The 18,615-nt window shown below is 55.2% G+C and overlaps 1 protein-coding gene across 1 annotated transcript in view; it reads right to left on the bottom strand.

Annotated features, from left to right (window-relative positions):
* The window catches only part of MAP1S (microtubule associated protein 1S), a 28,347-nt gene extending 10,383 nt beyond the window's left edge, over positions 1-17,964 (bottom strand). Inside the window, exons 1-5 of the mRNA XM_057709163.1 lie at positions 17,811-17,964; positions 16,432-16,533; positions 14,830-14,912; positions 13,865-14,005; positions 10,892-13,247 (exon numbers count right to left, since the gene is read on the bottom strand). Coding sequence (XP_057565146.1) covers positions 10,892-13,247; positions 13,865-14,005; positions 14,830-14,912; positions 16,432-16,533; positions 17,811-17,931 — 2,803 coding nt within the window. The 5' untranslated portion in view covers positions 17,932-17,964. The remainder of the gene's footprint in view (positions 1-10,891; positions 13,248-13,864; positions 14,006-14,829; positions 14,913-16,431; positions 16,534-17,810) is intronic.
* Between the last annotated feature and the right edge of the window lie 651 nt (positions 17,965-18,615).

Here is an 18,615-nt window from a genome sequence, read left to right on the forward strand (position 1 = left end):
AAGCCACGGAAAAGTATGTTTATCCTGAAAGGGGGACTGCCCAACTCGCCCCATAAATGCCGAGGGGGACACCCCAGATGAAGCAGCTGAGATGCTTCCTACGCAAGCCATGTGGGACTGGCTTTAGAACTGGGACAGTCACCCAGTGAATATGCCTGTTACCCCGCTTTTGGTAAATGCTGTGATTAAGGGGACCCTTGTTGCACGGGCACCTCATGGAACTCTACTACTACAAAACTGAACAATAGTTCAAGAAGCCTTATCAGACCTGCTATCTCGGCTTCCCCTATGACACTGAGAACATGAAAGTAATTAAGAAAACGGGGAGTGACAAAGGGGAGAGTCAAGGGACTCCATCCAGCGGAGTGGTAGTCTTCATATGGCTGCTGAAATGTGAAATAAATAAAGCGGACACTGATAGAGTTGAAACAGGTGTTGATGTGAAACCAGGCAGAACCCTGTGGGGCTCCTGGGCATGAAAGCCTTTCTGTGTCCCCCGTTCCTTGTTTACAGGGAAGAGACTCCAGCCTCCATGACCTTCCCTGAGTTTCAAAGGGTAGATTCAAACAGTTGCTAATCAGGGAAGAGAGGGGATGCAGAGACAAGGGAGGAGCAGCCAAGAAACAATAGCGCAGGGCTTTCCTGGTGGCACAGTGGGTAAGAATCCACCTGCCAATGCAGGGGACACAGGTTTGATCTCTGGTCCAGGAAGATCCCACATGCCTTGGAGCAACTAAGCCTGTGCACCACAACTACTGAGCCTGTGCTCTAGAGCTCACGAGCCACAACTAATGAGTCCATATACTGCAACTACTGAAGCCCACGCGCCTAGAGCCTATGCTCCACAACAAGAGAAGCCACCGCAATGAGAAGCCCACACACTGCAATGAAGAGTAGCCCCTACTTACCACACCTAGAGAAAGCCTGTGCGCAGCAATGAAGACCCAACACAGCCAATAAATAAAAATAAACAAATAAATTAAAAAAACAAAAAACAAATGGTGCTGGAACAAATGGACATCCACATGCAAAAAAGAGTGAATCTAGACGCAGACCTTACACCCTCCACAAAGGAAAAAAAGAAAGACAAAGAAACAACAGGGAAGCCTTGGCTCAGGGTCTGGGTTCTACCTCAAGGGATACCCATTAACAATATCTTTGAGTGCTTCACAGAACTAAAACCCCCAACAAACCGAAGATGTCAGCATTCTTCATTCTAGGGAACACCACCTGAGGCCAGATTAAAAGAACCAGAGATGCTCATCAAGAGATTATCTGAGGACTTCCTAGGTGGCGCAGTGGTTAAGAATCCACCTGCCAATGCAGGGGACACGGGTTCAAGCCCTGCTCTGGGAAGATTCCACATGCCACGGAGCAACTAAGCCCGTGTGCCACAACTACTGAGCCTGTGCTCTAGAGCCTGTGTGCCACAACTATTGAAGCCCATGTGCCTAGAGCCCGTGCTTCGCAACAAGAGAAGCCACTACAATGAGGAGCCTACGCACTTCAATGAAGAGCAGCCCCCGCTCGCAGCAAGTAGAGAAAGCCCGTGTGCAGCAACGAAGACCCAACACAACCCATAAATAAAATTAAAAAATAAATTTATTAAAAAAAGAGAGAGATTACCTGAGACCAGATGATAGGCGTACAGGCCCTGCACACACCCGAATCTCATCAGCAACCAGTCCCTGAACCACTGCTATAAAACTCCTCACCAAATCCCCACCCTGGGTTGGGACACAGTTTTTCAGGGGCATGAGCCCACTGTGCCCTCTTTGCTTGGCAAAGCAATAAAGTTATTCTTTTTTTTTTTTTTTAAAGCTATTCTCTTTTACTTCACCCAAAACTCTCTCCCTGAGGTTTGATCTGTCACTGGTGCACAGAGGCCGAGCTGTTGGCAACAGATGCTGCACTACCAGAGATCGAGTGGACCAGTGTGGCCCCCCAATGTTAAAAGACCCCCAACAAGTCCACTATTTACCCTAGTTTGGAGGAGTTTTGAAAGCCAGGAGGCAAAGACTACAATGAGAAACGTGACCAGGAATCCCCTGGGGGTGATAAGGAAGATTAATCAAGATAAAGACGGAAGTAGAGGCCAGCCCCATCCCTTGGGTGGGGACAAAGGTCATAGGCACATGCGCAGAGAAAAGGGCCAGGAGAGGAGAGGAGACTTTCCCAGGACTCTTAGATAGAGGAGCCCAAAGCACTGCGATTCCAACACCTGTTGAGGAAGTCTTAGCAGGGGGCTAAGGTTAGACTGGGAGGAACTGCAAATGCCAGCATTAATGGGATTAAGGTGAACATTGGATGAAAACTGGCGTGTGTGAACAGATTCCGTGTGAGGTGGTCACATCTCCTTTACCTGCGCGTATTACTGGGATGGAAGTTACGTCTGACTGGGGACTGCCTCCCCTACTAACACTATAAAGCAGAGGCCTCTAGGTCCGCCCTCCAGGCAGCTGTAAATGGCGATGCCCGAGCGCACACAGGTGGCTAACACAGAGCAATCTACAACACCTGGTGGACCAAAAGACATGACCACTTAAATTCATGATATGCTAGAAGCTGGAGTGCTGGTACCCACGAACTCGCTGTACCACGGCCCTGTGTGGCCTGGGAAAAAGGCGGAAGGTTCGTGGAGACGAACTGTAGACTATCAAGGCTTAAACCAAGTGGTACCACCCATTGGCTCAGCAGTTCTGGGCATGGTTTCCACCACGCAGAAAATGCTTAGGAGGCCGCTACTCAGTCACTGACCTTGTAGATGCTTTCTTCTCTGTCTCAGTCTCAGAAAAGAGCCAGCAGCAGCTGGCCTTCAATATGAGCTGCCACAGGGGTATCTGAACTCACTGGCTTACTGTTGTGATCTGCTCAGAAGGGACTCGGGCTTGATGCGGGTCGCCCGTGTAATCATACCCTGTACTGACGGTGTTACGGTGACAGCAGAAACCGAACAGCAGGCTAGGACTGATCTGAATGCAATGGTGACGTGTATGACCAACCAGGACAGGTTACTAAACCCAGCATGGGTCCCTAAGCCTGCCCAAACAGTCACATTGTGAGGAAGAACCTGGGCAGGGGCCGCCTGGGATATTCCACAAGAGACTAAAAATAAACTGCTGTCGCTCCCCTCCCCGGCGGGTTGATCCGGATCTTCATCTGGGATGTTGCTAGCTCGCATCTGTAAGGCTACTCGAAAGAAAGCTCTGAGTTGGGGACCCGAACAAGAGCAGGTTGTGTCTGAATTACAAACCGCAGCAGCCCTCTCAACTGGGCCTTTGGGCCCCGCTGACCCCCACTCAGATACGATCTGGGGAGCGCCTGCCACTGTACTCTGCAGACTGGAGCTTCTGGCAAAAGCCCACGAGCACCTCCCAGCAGCGACCACTGGGATTCTGGACCAGAAAATTCCAAGATGCCGCTGCCCATACACAGCATTTGAGAGACCATTAGTAGCCTGCGATTGGGTGTTAACTGAGATTGCCTCGATGACTGATGGACATAAGATAATCACGAAACCTGAGGTGCCGCTAATGTTTTGGGTGATGCTGGAGAAACAATCTAATGAAGGCAGTGCCCAGAAGTGTTCCATAATAAAACAGAAACGTTTTTTATCCGAAGAATGTTTCTGTTTAAAGCACAACTGAAATGTGTTCTCTCCATTTTTTAATGTAATCTCAGTAGTTTTTATAGTCATGCATTTGTGGTGAGTTTAAAAAATAATTCTGTTCAGAATACTTTGATCTTGTTAGAAAGTCAACGTAGAAAAGTGGAACGTTAATGTTGTTTTTATTGTGAGTCAAATCGCTGGCAATTTTTCCTCATTTCATCTGTTTCTACTGTCGTGCATGGTGTTGCCTTCTATGTAAATGTCCCAATGAATAAATGTTTAGTAAACAGTCAAAAAAAAAAAAAAAAAAAAAAAAAAAACAGAAACGTGCGACTTCCCTGGTGGCCCAGTGGCTAAGAACCCACCTGCCAATGCAGGGGACACAGCTTCAATCCCTGGTCCAGGAAGATCCCACATGCCGTGGAGCAACTAAGCCGGTGCGCCACAACTACTGAGCCTGTGCTCTAGAGCCCACAAGCCACAACTACTGAGCCCACGAGCCACAGCTACTGAAGCCTGCATGCGTAGGGCCCGTGCTCCACAACAAGAGAAGCCACCGCAATGAGAAGCCAGCACACTGCAACAAAGAGTAGCCCCACTCGCTGCAACTAGAGAAAGCCTGCGCACAGCAACAAAGACCCAACGCAGTCCGAAAAATAAGAGTAATAATAAGACTGAGACGGTTCATACAAGAGCACGTACCGGGGGAATGCAGGGAAGCACCCACTGTTATCACAAGCACACAGCCTCTCTTCCTCTAGCACTGACTTTGCAGCCACCTGAGGAGCTGCCTGAACCGACCGGCACATGGACGTGCCCAATGGATGGCTCTCCACTGAACCACAAAGCGTGCTTGCTTTATCGATGGCAGTTTCAAGATGAAAGGATGATATCCCATTTGGAAAGGGGCCACATTAAGACCAGGGGATATACCCAGAGAAAACCATAATCCCAAAAGAAACATGTACCATAATGTTTACTGCAGCACTATTTACAATAGCCAGGACATGGAAGCAACCTAGGTGCCCATCGGCAAATGAATGAAGAAGATGTGGCACATATATACACAATGGAATATTACTCAGCTATAAAAAGGAATGAGATGGAGCTATATGTAATGAGGTGGATAGACCTAGAGTCTGTCATACAGAGTGAAGTAAAGCCAGAAAGAGAAAGACAAATACTGTATGCTAACTCCTCATATATATGGAATCTAAAAATGGTATTGATGAACTCAGTGACAAGAATGAGGACACAGATGCAGAGAATGGACTGGAGAACTCGAGGTTTGGGGGGGCGGGGGGTGAAGGGGAAGCTGAGATGAAGTGAGAGAGTAGCATAGACATATATATACTACCAACTGTAAAATAAATAGCCAGTGGGAAGTTGCTGTATAACAAAGGGAGTTCAGCTCAAGGATGGATGATGCCTTAGATGACTGGGTCGGGGAGGGTGGTGGGGAGTCGAGGGAGGGAGGGAACACGGGGATATGTGTATAAATACAGAAGATTGAACTTGGTGTATCTCAAAAATAAACAAATAAATAAATAAAAATAAAAATAAAATAAAAGAATGTAACAGGGAAAAAAAAGAAAAAAAAAAAAGACCAGGGGATGGCAAGACTCTGAAGGCGGCAAGAACAAATCGGCTCAGGGGGCTGAACTGCACGCTGTTTGCCTAGCAGCGGTGGAAGAATTGAGCAATGGTAAAAAGCCCCTATGTTTGGGTTTTTACCAATTCCTGGGCCGCAGCCCACAGGCCGGCCAGGTGGCCCGGTAGATGGGCCGTGGAAACACGGACGTTTAAAGGGATGCCTACATGGGGCGCAACCCTATGGAGCTCACTCTGGGAATGTGAGGGGTGTGCTAAACGAGGGCATGTCAACGCCCATCAGAAGAAGCCCTTCCAGGTTTGGAAGGTCACTGAACCACCAAGTGGACGTTCTGGTGGGGGCGGGGGGTGGCGGGAGGCCCATGAATGAGTCGGCATGGGGAGGGGGCTGCAGCAATGCAGAGTGGGGGCCAAACCGAGGTCTATTCCTCTGGCACCCTGCAAGGCACAAAAATGCCAATAAGAACTTCAGTCAACGAGAGAGAAACTGCAGACGCCTATGGGGGAAATTCCTGGGGTGGGGAGGGGAAGGCCCCGACCCACGCTGGCAAGCTTATAACATTGGACCAAAGCCAGTAGCCCCTGGAGGGGTTGGGGGGAGAGGCTATAAATGAGCCCTGACAGGAATAGACACTCCACACTGGGTTTGCATAACGGATGGTCAGATGCAAATGCTCAAAATACTATTAAAAGACTGGAACAGAAAATACTGTAACAATCTGAGCCACTCAGTTACATTTCTTCCGACCAAGGGATGTACTTTGCAGCTCATATTGTCCAACAATGGCTAGAGATTTTACATCAGATATGTTGTGTATTGTCCTCAGAGTCATGGTTTAATAGAAAATTGGACTGGGTGGCTGAAACACTCGCTGTCTACCACCAGGGGAGATAAAGGCTTAAGAGGCTGGCTGACACGCCGTCACGAGTGTGTGCTCACACTCAACATGAGCGAGGCTGGGGGAGGGCTCCCACTGGACAGATTCCTCCACTTCTCTGGGGCTTATGGGGAAGTGGGGGTGGGGGAAGATGCTGATGTGACTGTGTAATTCTTCCCCACATTATAGCAACTTGTTTTTTCCTACTTGATGCAGTGGTCCCATAACCAGGGATGCAACTGTAGGGGCCAGAAGCAGGGATGATTCCTAAACAAGAAACTGTAACTATGCCTTTAAACCTTCATGTCAGAATTCCTAAGGGCCTGATGGGGTGTGACGTGCTTTCACCCCCTCTGGCAAAGATGGGGCTGACGGTGAGTGCTGCTGTGTTGCTCAGCAGTTGCGAGAGCCCAGTAGTTCTGCACCTGTGTACTACTCTATGTGAGCGGGGGTGGACAGAGGGGGAAGCACCTGCTGGCCTAGTTCCCTGACAGCAATCTGGACCAGCAGTGGCCGAACTCATGTCCCCTTCCAAGGACAGAAACGTGTGGGTAAATGACAAACGGCGAGGAGAAATGACAGCTGAGGGTAAAGTGGTGAATAAGTGGGCTATGCAGTGAGGGAAATCCAACATTTTATTAATACCTGGACAGAGGCTCAGAGCAAGAGAATAATATGATCTCTTAGCACAAGCATACCAGATGGGCTTCCCTAGTAGCGCAGTTGTTAAGAGTCCGCCTGCCAAAGCAGGGGACATGGGTTCAATCCCTGGTCAGGCCACGGAGTAACTAAGCCCGTGCGCCACAACTACTGAGCCTGAGCTCTAGAGCCTGTGAACCACAACTACTGAGCCCGTGCACCACAACTACTGAATCTCATGTGCCTGGAGCCCATGCTCTGAAACAAGAGAAGCCACCACAATGAGAAGCCCGTGCATCGCAATGAAGTGTAGCCCCCGCTCACCACAACTAGAGAAAGCCTGCGTGCAGCAACAAAGACCCAACTCAGCCCATAAATAAATAAATAAAATTAAAAATAGCAATTGCTTTAAAAAAAAGAAGCAGCATACTAGACGCCCCGCAGGCTGAAGCTAGTTTGCTGAGACCAGCCCTGCTTTTGGGACCTGACAAGATTGACCAGCAGCCTGCAAACCTGAACGGCATCGCTCTAGGAGACATTCTGGTCCTAAGATACATTAACGAACAGGACCAGTTAAAGACTAAACGGAATTCTAGCGATGTGCCTGTATCCTCTGACTCCTTTTCAGGCTACATCTACTACAAAGGATGACATTTGGGAAGGAATTTCCGAGGACTGCTTCCTACTGGGACTTCAAACCGTGTGGTGCATGGCTCCCAGCAGACTGATCTACGTAATCACTGTGTAATTAGAAATCTTGATGAGCAGCTGCTTAGAAAGGTCCCTGGTTATGATGGACAAAATGTAACGGCAGCATGCCCAACATGGGAGGGTATGCAGTGCACAAGTACATGTCACCCTGTTTTTGTGGCTGGAAAATGATTAATCAAAATAGGGAAAAACGATGGGTCCCTGATGGGATTAAAGCAGTGGGTATCACATGGTGACTCAATTCCTCTGGGGAACAGCCCCATCAGAGACAAGGCAGGCCATGCAGAGCCTCGTGGCATAGCCAGACTAACTTAAATTGCATCTCAGTGTGCTTACCACGCATCCAACCCTAGCCTGGGGGACCCAAAATTTTGGGGCGCAAAACATGCATCCTAACTGCACCCAGGCCATTTAGTACACAAGGGCAGCAACGTCCCTGGTGGACTCAAGAGCACTGGCCCACAAGCCAGAAAGAGCCTCAGGGTAAATAGGTGCTAGTAGGTATCCTAGGACACGTGGAATTTGCTTTTAATGAGGAGCGGCATTCAGAGGAAAAAGATTAACTAGAACAGGCAGGTGAGGGGGAGTTCGCTTCCAGGTAGACGGCAAAGGACGGGAGCCAGCCTGGAAGGAAAATGAAGTTTTAGCAAAGTGGGTCATGCTGGCTCAGCCAATAATACTGGATATGCCAGAGCCCAGCGCTGGGAAGGGGCGTGCACCCCGACCCAACAAGGCCTCTTGACTATTTTAACACAAACAGAGGCTGAAGTGGCCATGGGGCAGTGGCCCTCAATCCTAGCTGCCAAGGCTCAGGGATGCACACGCCTGTGGGAATGTTTCGGCCCTCGAAGCTTATGGAAGTTCTCTGGGGACGTTTATAATTTACACAGACTGTTCTCACCTCCAGTAAAGCTAGAAATAAAATATACCCTACGGCACAGTTAGTAGGGATAGGAATATTCTAAATACCACTTGTGTCCTCCCCAAAGGAGGGAGGTAGGCCCTGCGATACAATACACAATGAAAACCACTCAGTACAAGCCTGTGAGCTTGTCCCTGGCTACCTTGCAATCCGGAGCGAACTGAATCGTGGCCAGCTGTCATGATCTCTGTCCCTAATAACACCTGGTATATGGGCAAAGGCAGATTCTATTGGGAAGGCAAAGTGAACACCTCTGTAGTTCTTACGGATTTGTTCTGTGATGAAACTGAATCCTACCGTGACCTATTTCAATATGATGTAAACTTGGAGCTGGGAAGATTCAACTACCACATGTAAATGAGTCTAATGGTAACACCGATATTGATGATCAAATGTATTGAGAGCCTGAGTTAAAGCCTCCTCAGGATGTAATACCTGTGGAAGATGGCCTGAGGAGGATACAGCATCTAGCTAATCACCAGCTGATTTCTGTGCTGAATAGTTCTGCACAACTTGATGGTAAGGTACAAGCAGTAAAATGATGCTTCTTTAAACCAACCCCTACCCCACAATGGCTTCTCCAAATGTCTGGCCTACCTGTGTTGGTACTATTGTTGTATCGGTTCTATAAATGTGACCTCAAATGTAAATGAAACCAGTATCATAAGTGCTGTGATAGGTATGATTGTTTTGCTATAAGGGATCTATTCCACCAGGGGGTGGGCTGCAATATTGTGATTTATAAGCAATATATATACATTTGGTCATTCTCAGATACAGTTGGTCTTCATCCCCAGTTCCTGGCTCACAGCTCCAAAACCCATGGAATTTTCTGATCAGTAAGAGCAACTGGGGCATCTTTTGTTATATCTGGTCTCTAGTCCTCAGTTCCAGAAAACACTTTAGGGCCAAAAAGGGGAAATGGGTGTCTTGTTACTCATAAGACGCCTTTTTCGGACTTCCCCGGTGGCGCAGTGGTTGAGAATCCACTTGCCAATGCAGGGGACACGGGTTCGATCCCTGGTCAGGGAAGATCCCACATGCCGCGGAGCAACTAAGGCTGCGCACCGCAACTACTGAGCCTGCGTGCTATAACTACTGAAGCCCGCGCACCTACAGTGTGTGCTCCGCAACAAGAGAGGCCACTGCAGTGAGAAGCCCGAGCACCGCAGCGAAGAGTAGCCCCCGCCTGCCGTAACTAGCAAGAGCCCAGGAGCAGCAACGAAGACCCAACGCAGCCAATGATTTAGTCAGTCGTGACTATGGAATAAAGCCTCCAGAAAAGCCCCCAAAGACAACCGTCTGGCCCCTTTTCAGAGAGTTTCCACATCAGGGAGCCAAAACGCTTTGTGCTACTGCGCAGGGCCCCAAGCTCCATGACGGCATAAGATCCCTTGCTCGGGAGCTCGCCCTATGTCTCTCTTCATCTGGTTGTTGATTTGTGTCCTTGAAGAGCCTTTTATGCTAAATTGGTAATCAAGTGAGTAAACGGGTTTTCCCGAGTTGTCAGCTGCTCTGGCAAATTAATCAAACTGAAGGAGGGGGTCATGCGAACCTCCGATTGACAGCCAGTTAGTCAGAATGAACAGCTTGGACTTGTGACGGGCACCTGAAATGGAGGGCGCTCGTGGGACGGAGCTCTTTACCTGTGGAATGTGATTCTGTCTCTGGGTAGACAGTGTCAGAATTGAGGGGAATTGTGGGGCACCTGGTTGGTGTCCAAGAATTGGACCCAAGAAGCCTTTCCAGTGTCCATGTGAGGTAGAGGCTGCCTGCACGACCAGCCCCGATAGAAACCCTGGGCCCCAAGTCTCTAAGGAGCTTCCCTGCTAGACGGCACTTCACACGGGTTGTCACGCCCTGAGCTCAGGGAATCAAGCACGTGATACGTGACTCCACTCGGAGAAGGTTCCAGAAGCTTGTGCCCGGTTTCCCCAGGACCTCCCCCAAGCCCTTCCCTTTGCTGAGCCTGCTCTGTATCCTTTTGTTATAATAAATTTATGAGTATGACCACACACCGAGTCCTCTTACCCAGTCTTCAAACCTGGGAGTGGTCTTGGGACCCCCAACATAAATGGGTTTAATAAAATATACTCAAAATCAATTTCACCTGCTTCTTTTTTTTTTTTTTTTTTTTTTTTTTTGTGGCACACGGGCTTAGTTGCTCCGCGGCATGTGGGATCTTCCTGGAGCTGGGATCGAACCCGTGACCTCTGCATTGGCAGGCGGATTCTTAACCACTGCGCCACCTAGGAAGCCCTTTCACCTGCTTCTTTTTGCTTAAAGTGGCTACTGGAAAATTCACCAGGATGGATGTGCTCATGTTATGTTTCCACGGATGGTACTTCTCAAGCACCCTGGAGTTGCAAGCGCTTAAAGAGCCAGGCCAGAGCTTCCATTTTATAGGCAAAACTGAGGCCCAGAGAGGGTGGTGGGTATGGCTGAAACCACACAGCAAGGAGGGAACGGGAGGACTTGGGCAGGGAACCCACTGTAGGACTCCGGCCCCCAGGTACTTACCGGATGGACCTCGAGTGGTCGTCTTGGGGACTGAGGACTTCCTGGACAGGGGTGCCCGACTTCCTTTGTCACTGGGCTCGCTCCGGGCGCTGAGTGGCCGACTGGCCCGGTCCCCACTGGCCAGCCCCTTGGTTTTGGCAGCAGTCACTGGCATCGCTCTGGGGGCGGTGGTGCCAGGGTTGGGGCGGGTAAGGGGTTTCCGGGTACGGCCGAGGCCCTCTCTTGGCCGGGCCTGCTCCGGAGGCAGCATGTCTGGGTCCACCATGCAGATACTAGGCGGAGTGGGCAGGGGTGGGGGGATCTTCAGGGGGTCAGGCAGTGGGTCGCGGCGAGGGACGCCAAAGCCCTCTGTGTCCTCATCTGAGTCCGCAGTGCCAGGGGCGGCAGGCAGGGGGTCCGAGTCAGACAGGGTGGGCAGGGACTCGCTGACGGACGTGGGTGGTGTCTCCTCGGCCCCTGGAGCGCCCGCCCGCTCCTGGGACCGCGCGCTACTGTCATTGGAGCTGCCAGGGGACACGGGTGCCGGCGCCATGGGCACGGCCTTGCGATGCTCAAACTCACAGGGCGACACCAGGCACAGGTCCACGTCGTGCGGGGAGGCCGAGCGCCGCACCCGAGGGCCACAGAGCGGGAGGCTCAGCCCGGCTTCACCGGCGCTGGCAGGTGGCGGCGGGAGCACCTGCTCAAAGGAGACGGACAGGGACTCGTCCACCTCGGTGGAGTGCGGGGAGCCCACCTCGGCGGGCAGCGAGGGCGTGGTCACAGTGGGGGAGGCATCCGGCCCGGGCTCCCCAGCCCGCAGCGGGCTCAGTGACAGCGGCCCGCTGCTCTCGGTCGGGCCCTGGTGGGCGCCGGCGGGCGAGGGTGTGCACGGCTGCGGGGAGCTGCTGGCCAACAGCAGCTCCAGGGTCTTCTCCTCCAAGCTGCCGCCCTCCTCCCCAGCCGGGCTCAGCCCCAGCTCCAGGCTGCTCTCCTGGCTGGGCGTGGCCACCAGCTGGGAGGCGGGGGAGCTGCAGGCCTCCATGGGGGGGCTGGCCCCTCCGCATCGGAAGCTGGGGGGGCTGCGGGGCCCATTCTCCGCCGGCGGGACACCCGGGCGGGGTGTGTTGGGGGCTCTGCGGGGCTTGGGAGCCACCTGGGCGCCCGCCTTCTTGCCACTGACCACAGCGGAGGCCGCCCGGCGCACCTCCCGGGGTTGGGCCCGAGGGGCGCTCGGCTTGGGGTCCTTCTTCACCTCCCGGGAGGGCCTGGCTTCTTTCTCAGCCCTGCGAGGGGCCTCAGCCCGCGGTGGCTCCTTCCGGGCCACCCCGGGGCGCTCCTGGGTGGGCCTGGGAGGCGCCGTCACGCGGCCCTCTCTCCTCAAGCTGTCCCGGGAGCCCACGCTTTCCTTGCTCTCAGCTCGCCGAGGCCCCGCCAGGTCCTGGGGAGTTACCACAGGCTCCCGCAAGAACCCCAAGTGCTGCAGGCGGACCAGGCCATCCAGGAGGCGGGCGGGTGGTGTGCAGCCGGGGAACAGCACCCGCACCACCTTCTCGGAGGGGCCCGCGGGGTGCCACACCAGCAGGGCGCACACAGAGGCCAGCGTGTGGTCCGCGGTGGCCGAGGGTGGGTGCAGCACGTACATGTCCAGCCGGCCCACGCCCATCTTCTGGAAGAGCACGGTGGGCTCAGCCGGCAGTGGCCCGCGGTTCAGGGGCAGCGGGGTGATGCCCAGCCGGGCCAGGAGGCTCAGGGCTAGCTCTGCCTCATCCTCGCCGCGCACCAGGCGCGAGGCGGCCACGCGGGCGTTGAGGAACACGACGCCCAGGTTGGGGGAGATGAGCCTGCGCAGCCGGTCATCCCCGGAGTCCCCGCCCGCGGCTGCCTCATCGCGCTCCGCCAGCTTGCGGCGCAGCAGGCTGTTGAGGCCTGGGAGGCTGTCGGCGCCCGCGTGGGTCACCAGCACGGCGTCCACCCGGTCCAGGTGCCGCACCAGCTTCCAGAAGCTCGACTTGGGGTTGGAGCCACCGTTGACCAGCACGGTGAAGCCGTTGACGGCGAAGAAGGCGGCATCCCCGAGGCCGCCAGGGAAGATGTAGCAGCAGGGCCGGGCGAGCCTGAGGAAGCCCACGGAGGCTGGGGGCTCGAGCAGCTCAAAGGGGGATGGCGGCTCCAGCGACTCCGCCACGTACTCCAGGAACTCCCGCAGGCCCTCAGAAGCTGGCAGCTGTGCTGGGGGGTTCAGCCGCAGCTGGAGCACGCCCTGGAGGCCGGGCACTTCGGGTGCCAGCTGGGCCCAGTCACCGAAGGTCGGGCAGGTGATGGTGAGCTTGGGCGGCTCTGCAGGCAGGGGTGTGGAGGCCAGGAGATCCTGGATCTGTAGAGCAAGGAGTAGTTAAGGGGTCACCTGGAGCCAGGCAACACCTCACCCCGTGGAAAAACTAAAGGGCCCTCTGCCTGCCCTTGTCACCTCAGGACAAAACCCAGCCCTCCCCACAGTCCAGGAGAGCCCATCACCATCTGCCCACCACCTACTCTCCCCCAACCCTCGCTCACTCTCCCTGCCCCAGGGCCTCTGCACTTGCTGTTCTCAACTCTCCTAAAGCACAGCATCCTCCAGAGAGGCCTTTTATACTCCCCTCCCCTCCCCACCCCCGTCTTCTGGTTCTTATCAAACCAAACATGGTTTGCCAGAGCTTTTTTGCTTATGTGCCCCACCGAGCCTAAGGGATTCAGAAGAGACCCCATCCACTTCAGTCCCAGATGGGACCTAGAATCTGGGGTGCCACCTGAGGCCTCTGAGACATCTGCTGATCTACAGGCCCACACACTGTAGTGGGTCATGGGACTGGGCCCGGGAGAAACACACGTCACCACCATCATTCCACAGAGGAGGAAGGGGTGATGCTCAGGGGGACAGCAGGTCACTGGAGCCACTCAGTCCAGTGGGGATAAGCCAGGCTTCAGAGGCAGGATGGTGAGGGGGCAGCTTACCTCTTTGTCCTCCAGGACCTGGAGGAAGTGGCGGGGGGAGAAGCCACCTGTCTGGAGCAGCAGCTCCCCTGTATCCTCCAGGCAGGGCCCGGCCAGCACCAGCAGCTTGTGAGAGGCAGGGTCCAGCAGAAGGTTCCGGAGCTGAGGGAGGGGGAGAGCGTTCAGGACCTATTCTGTGCAGTCAGACAGTCAGCACCCCTCTTTGGGGTGGTTCCCCAGCCCCTAATCTATAAATAACCACCCCACCCCTGTCCCCACAACAGCCTGGCCAGTACTAAATTAGAAGCCAGGAGTGTAGCCTGTGGGCCTCCTGTTGGGCCCAACTGCCTATCCCTGCTCCCAACTCCTGCTCATTCTACAAAGCCCAGCTCCAGTGCCCCCTCCTCCTGGAAGCCTTGCACACCCTTTCTGGGCTCCCCCAAGCCCACCTTTCCCTCTGGCCCAGCCCCGGTGCCGTGGGGAAGAGGGGCCTGTGTCTGGCTCTGTCTCCTCCACAGCCCCTTCAGGGAGCAAAAGCAGGCATTTCTGATCAGAGAATCAACCCATACAAGGGTCTCTAGAGGGGTGTCCCAGGGCTCTATCTTGTTCATCTTTCTCATGGGGAATTGAGAGAAAAGCTCAGCTGTCCATAAGCTAGAAGTATTAAGAAGTCAGTTCAGACAGCTAGCAGGGTGCAGTCCGGGAAACGCACGGGATGCAAACATCGGTTGGGTTCTGCCCTCCCATCTCCAGCCCTTCCCTGTCCCATTCCTTCCTCCCAAACGCCAGCCTTTTCTGATTCCACGTGCTCCCATCATCGGCTCTGAGGAGGGAACAGAGACTGGAGTCACCGGGGAAAGCTTCGCTGCTGCTGAGTGTCAGGAAGAGGATGTCAGGCAGCATGAAGCCAGGGACACAGGAGGTGAGGCCAGGGGATGGGACCGGTCCCAGCAGCCCGCTCCCCGCAGGAGCCTACCCTTCCCTACCTCGTCACAAAGGGATTTGTCTGATGGATTCAGGAGGACCAGCGTCTCCAGGGTGTCTCCACGGTGGTGCAGGCTCCGTTGGCCTGTGGGGGGGAAACAGGCCCTGTGAGTTTAGGGCTGAGCCACGGGCGTGGGGGTCAGGCTGTGGCGGGGTCACACCTGGCCTCACTGTGTGACCCTAGGTGGCCACGAGCCCCTCCAGGACTCCGTCTCCCAGGACCCCCGGCCAGAGGGGCATCCGGGGATTAACAGGCGTGTGGTAGAGCTGCAGGTCAAGATGAGGCAAGAACAGGAAACCGCCTTGGCAGGCCTCACGTTGGAAGCAGCGGTGACAACAGGGCCTCCGCTGCCAGCAGGGCCCAATTCACAGCTGTCAGCCCTGTGGGGGACGCCACTGTCACCCTCATTTTATGATCGAGGAGCCTGAGCCCAGGGAGGGCCAAGGAGGGTACACCAGGAAAATGGCACAGCAGTGGGCAAGGGCCCTGAGGCAGGGACTGAGCTCTCTGTGTCTGAGGATCAGGAAGAGGCAGGTGGGGCTGGAGCGAGGCATAGAAGGAGGGAATCGAGGGCAGGGAGTCCTCAAGGGCCACAGAGAGGGGAGTGGGGTTGATTCGGGGATCCGAACGCTCGTCTGTCCCCCAGAGCCCAGATGTGTTTCAAATATGAAGCATCTGGCCCTGGGTCTGGAGAGGCAAGGACCCTCCGCTGCTGGTTACCCTTTTATCAGTTTATCACAAGCTTCTTATCATGTGCGGATATTGCCCCATTCAGGTGGGGAAATTAAGGCACAGAGAGGGGAAGTGGCCGCCAAGGTCACACAGAAGCCGACGGGATTTCCAGCCCCCTCAAATGGTGAGGGTCAGGAAGCCACCCGGAACCGCTGGGACAATGAGGTGAGGGACACTTCCTTCCCCTCCAGCAACAGCCTGGAGGTGAGTCAACGGGCTGGCTGAGGCAGGGCGGTGCTGCAAGCAACGCCCAGGCCCCACCCCGTAGCTGCTTCATTCACCCGGGTCATCCCCAGAATCCCCAGGGAGCCACAGGCCGGGCCATGGGGGGCTCGCTCAGGAATCCCAACCCCCTCCTCAATTTTGCTTTCTCAGCTCCCCATCTATCGTGCATCTACTGTGCACCTGGCCCTGTGCAGGAATTACAGGCATAAACTGGACACAGTCCCTGCCACACCAGGCCCACCCTCCACCCTCCAGTCCCGCTCGGCAGCCCCTCACTTTCCAAATGTCCTGTCCCTTTGCCTGGGCCCCCCTTCCCTTCACCCCACACACCAGCCCCAACAGCTTCTGATCCAAAAAGACCCTCCCCGGAGGTCTCCCTGTTCCCCCCCACCTCGCTGCCTCATCTGTCAAATGCGGACAGTAACACAAGTTCTTGCCTTGCGGGTTGCTGATGACCAAGGAAGTGAGTGCCGGCTCAGGGCCGGCCCCTGCTCTGCCCTCAGTAGATCTCAGGTGTGTTATTACTGCTGTTGTTTACAGCCATCTGTGACCCCCAGGCCTGGCATACAGCTGGCACTCAAAGAACACCTGCCCACTGAACAGGCAGAGGGGAGCGGCTAGGGCATGGAGGGGTCCCCAGCCTTACCTTTCACAATGCTGGAGAAGGTGGCCGAGTGCCGGGACACGAAGACCTTGAGCTGCTCATCAAGGCTGCAGACGCCAGGGTCAATGTCCCACGAACGGATGCCTGGTGGGGTGGCCGGAGGTGGGGGGAGACAGGAAATCAGCTGGACTCCCCAGCTCCCAGGATATTTCAGTAAGTAATGCATGGCTGGCGAGGGCCCCCAGAGCCCCCTCCCCTCAATCTGCCGCTGCACGTGATGGCCTGGAGATTCAGAACCATCCAACACGCCTTTGGATCTCACTGCATCCACCATCAAGGAACCCAACGCGTAACTCAGGCATTTTACGGAGAAGACTCAGGACACCAGCAAGAAAGTCCCTGCCTCCAAAACTGTCATCTTGTCCCCTCTGTCACCCTCCCACCCCCACCACTGGTTTCACTGTTCCTCAGCCCTGCCAGGCACAGTTCCCATCTCTGAGCCTTTGTATGAGCTGTTCCCACTGCCCAGAGGCCCTTCTCCCTGCCTCCCCACCCTTCAGGTCCTCTCAGCCCTTGGCATCCTCTGAACACTCCTGTGACCATCTGAGCTTAAAACTTGACCCATCTCCTCACTCGCTGTGACACCCTCCCCACCACCAGACCCATTAGTCCTGGGAGGGCAGGACTGAGCCTGCCCGTGGTCCCCACGCTATCCCTCATGCTCTGCGGGGTGACATTCCCCAAGCCAGCGAACGGAGATGTGTGCTGCCTTTCCATTTTACTGGCCACGGACGGCAGGACTGCAGGCCCAGCTGATGTGAGCGATGGGGGATGGATGAATGACCGCCAATCACGGTTTGGGATGCGCGACGCCCGCCGGTCCCACCGTGCCAAGTGGCTGCAGGTGAACCCTGCAGGTGCACCTATGACTCACGTCCCCAGGTGCCAAATCCCCTGAGCAGGCCGCACCCGCCCACACCCCAATTAGCAGTTCCTCATGGAGCTACGGAAAGTGGGCCCTGGGGCTCCGGGCCCAGCCTCCCCATCCCTGCTCCTCCCTCCAGGACTCTCAGGCTGCTAAGGCCCGAGGATTCGAGGCAGGCCCGGAGGGTGAGAGGCCGAGCCGTTGCCCATGCTGCCCAATGGCGTGGGTCCCAAAGCCTGAGCCCGCGGCCCTGCTCCGGTCTGCAACCCCGCTCGAGGTGGAGCAGCTCAGCCCAAATCCGAACGCTGCTTCCTTTGCGGGCGCCCACGGCCTCTGCCTGCGCCCTGTGCCTGACGGTAAGGGGATCGGGGCCCCGGGGCCCCCGGATCCAGCCGCCCCCCGCCCCCCGCCCCCCGCCGCTCCATCCCCGGGCCCGCAGGCCGAGATGCGCCGCCGCGCCCGCCTCCCTGACACCGCGTTCCCGGGCCGGACCGACCTCGTTCAAGCTCTTCCAGCACATAGGCTAGCAGCCCGGGGCACCCGCACTCGCCGCCCACCACGAGCAGCAGCGAACTGGGGGCCTCCGCCGCCCCGGGCCCAGCAACCGCCGCCGCCATCTTCGCGCCGCCCTGACGCTCCGAGTGCCCGCCCTGCTGCCCCCGCCCCTTAAAGGGGCCGGACCGGAAGGGCTGAAGACCCCGCCCGGAAGCCCTCCTCGCGCGTTATCTGCCCGGCCCTTTGAGGTCGTGGGAGATGCGGGTGTGGACACCTAAGGGGTGGCGGAGTCTTGGGTCTCCGCTTTGAGCACCCCTCCCAAATAACCAGTGATTCATTCCCTCATTCTCTCATCCATCCATCCATTCATTCATTCATTCAACAAATTCTGACTGTACGCCTACTGCATGCCAGTAGGAACCAGGTCCTAGATGGTCCCGGTTCCCCAGGTCAGGGCTTAAAGAGAGAAAAGAAGGGTATCTTGGAGGGCTTTGAGGGATGTGTAGGAGGAGTTTGCCAGGCGTGGCTAATGGGACAATGATATGTGAGGCATAAGTTACAGCACGTGCAAAGCTTTAGCGTTAGGAAAGTACATGTGAATTTGAGACACGTTCCAGAGCACTGTGGGTCTGGAGCAGGGCACTACACTTACTCTGCATCTACAATATGCCAGGCATTTTACTCCATGAGCTAACTGAGTACGTACAAGAATCCTATGAATTCGGCACTGTTATCACGGTCATTTCCGAGGGATGGAGAGGAAATAGGCTTGGAGAAATGATGTCACCAGGCCCATAAGAGGTGGA

Source organism: Hippopotamus amphibius, chromosome 15 (assembly GCF_030028045.1).
Source record: "Hippopotamus amphibius kiboko isolate mHipAmp2 chromosome 15, mHipAmp2.hap2, whole genome shotgun sequence".
Taxonomy (NCBI): domain Eukaryota; kingdom Metazoa; phylum Chordata; class Mammalia; order Artiodactyla; family Hippopotamidae; genus Hippopotamus; species Hippopotamus amphibius.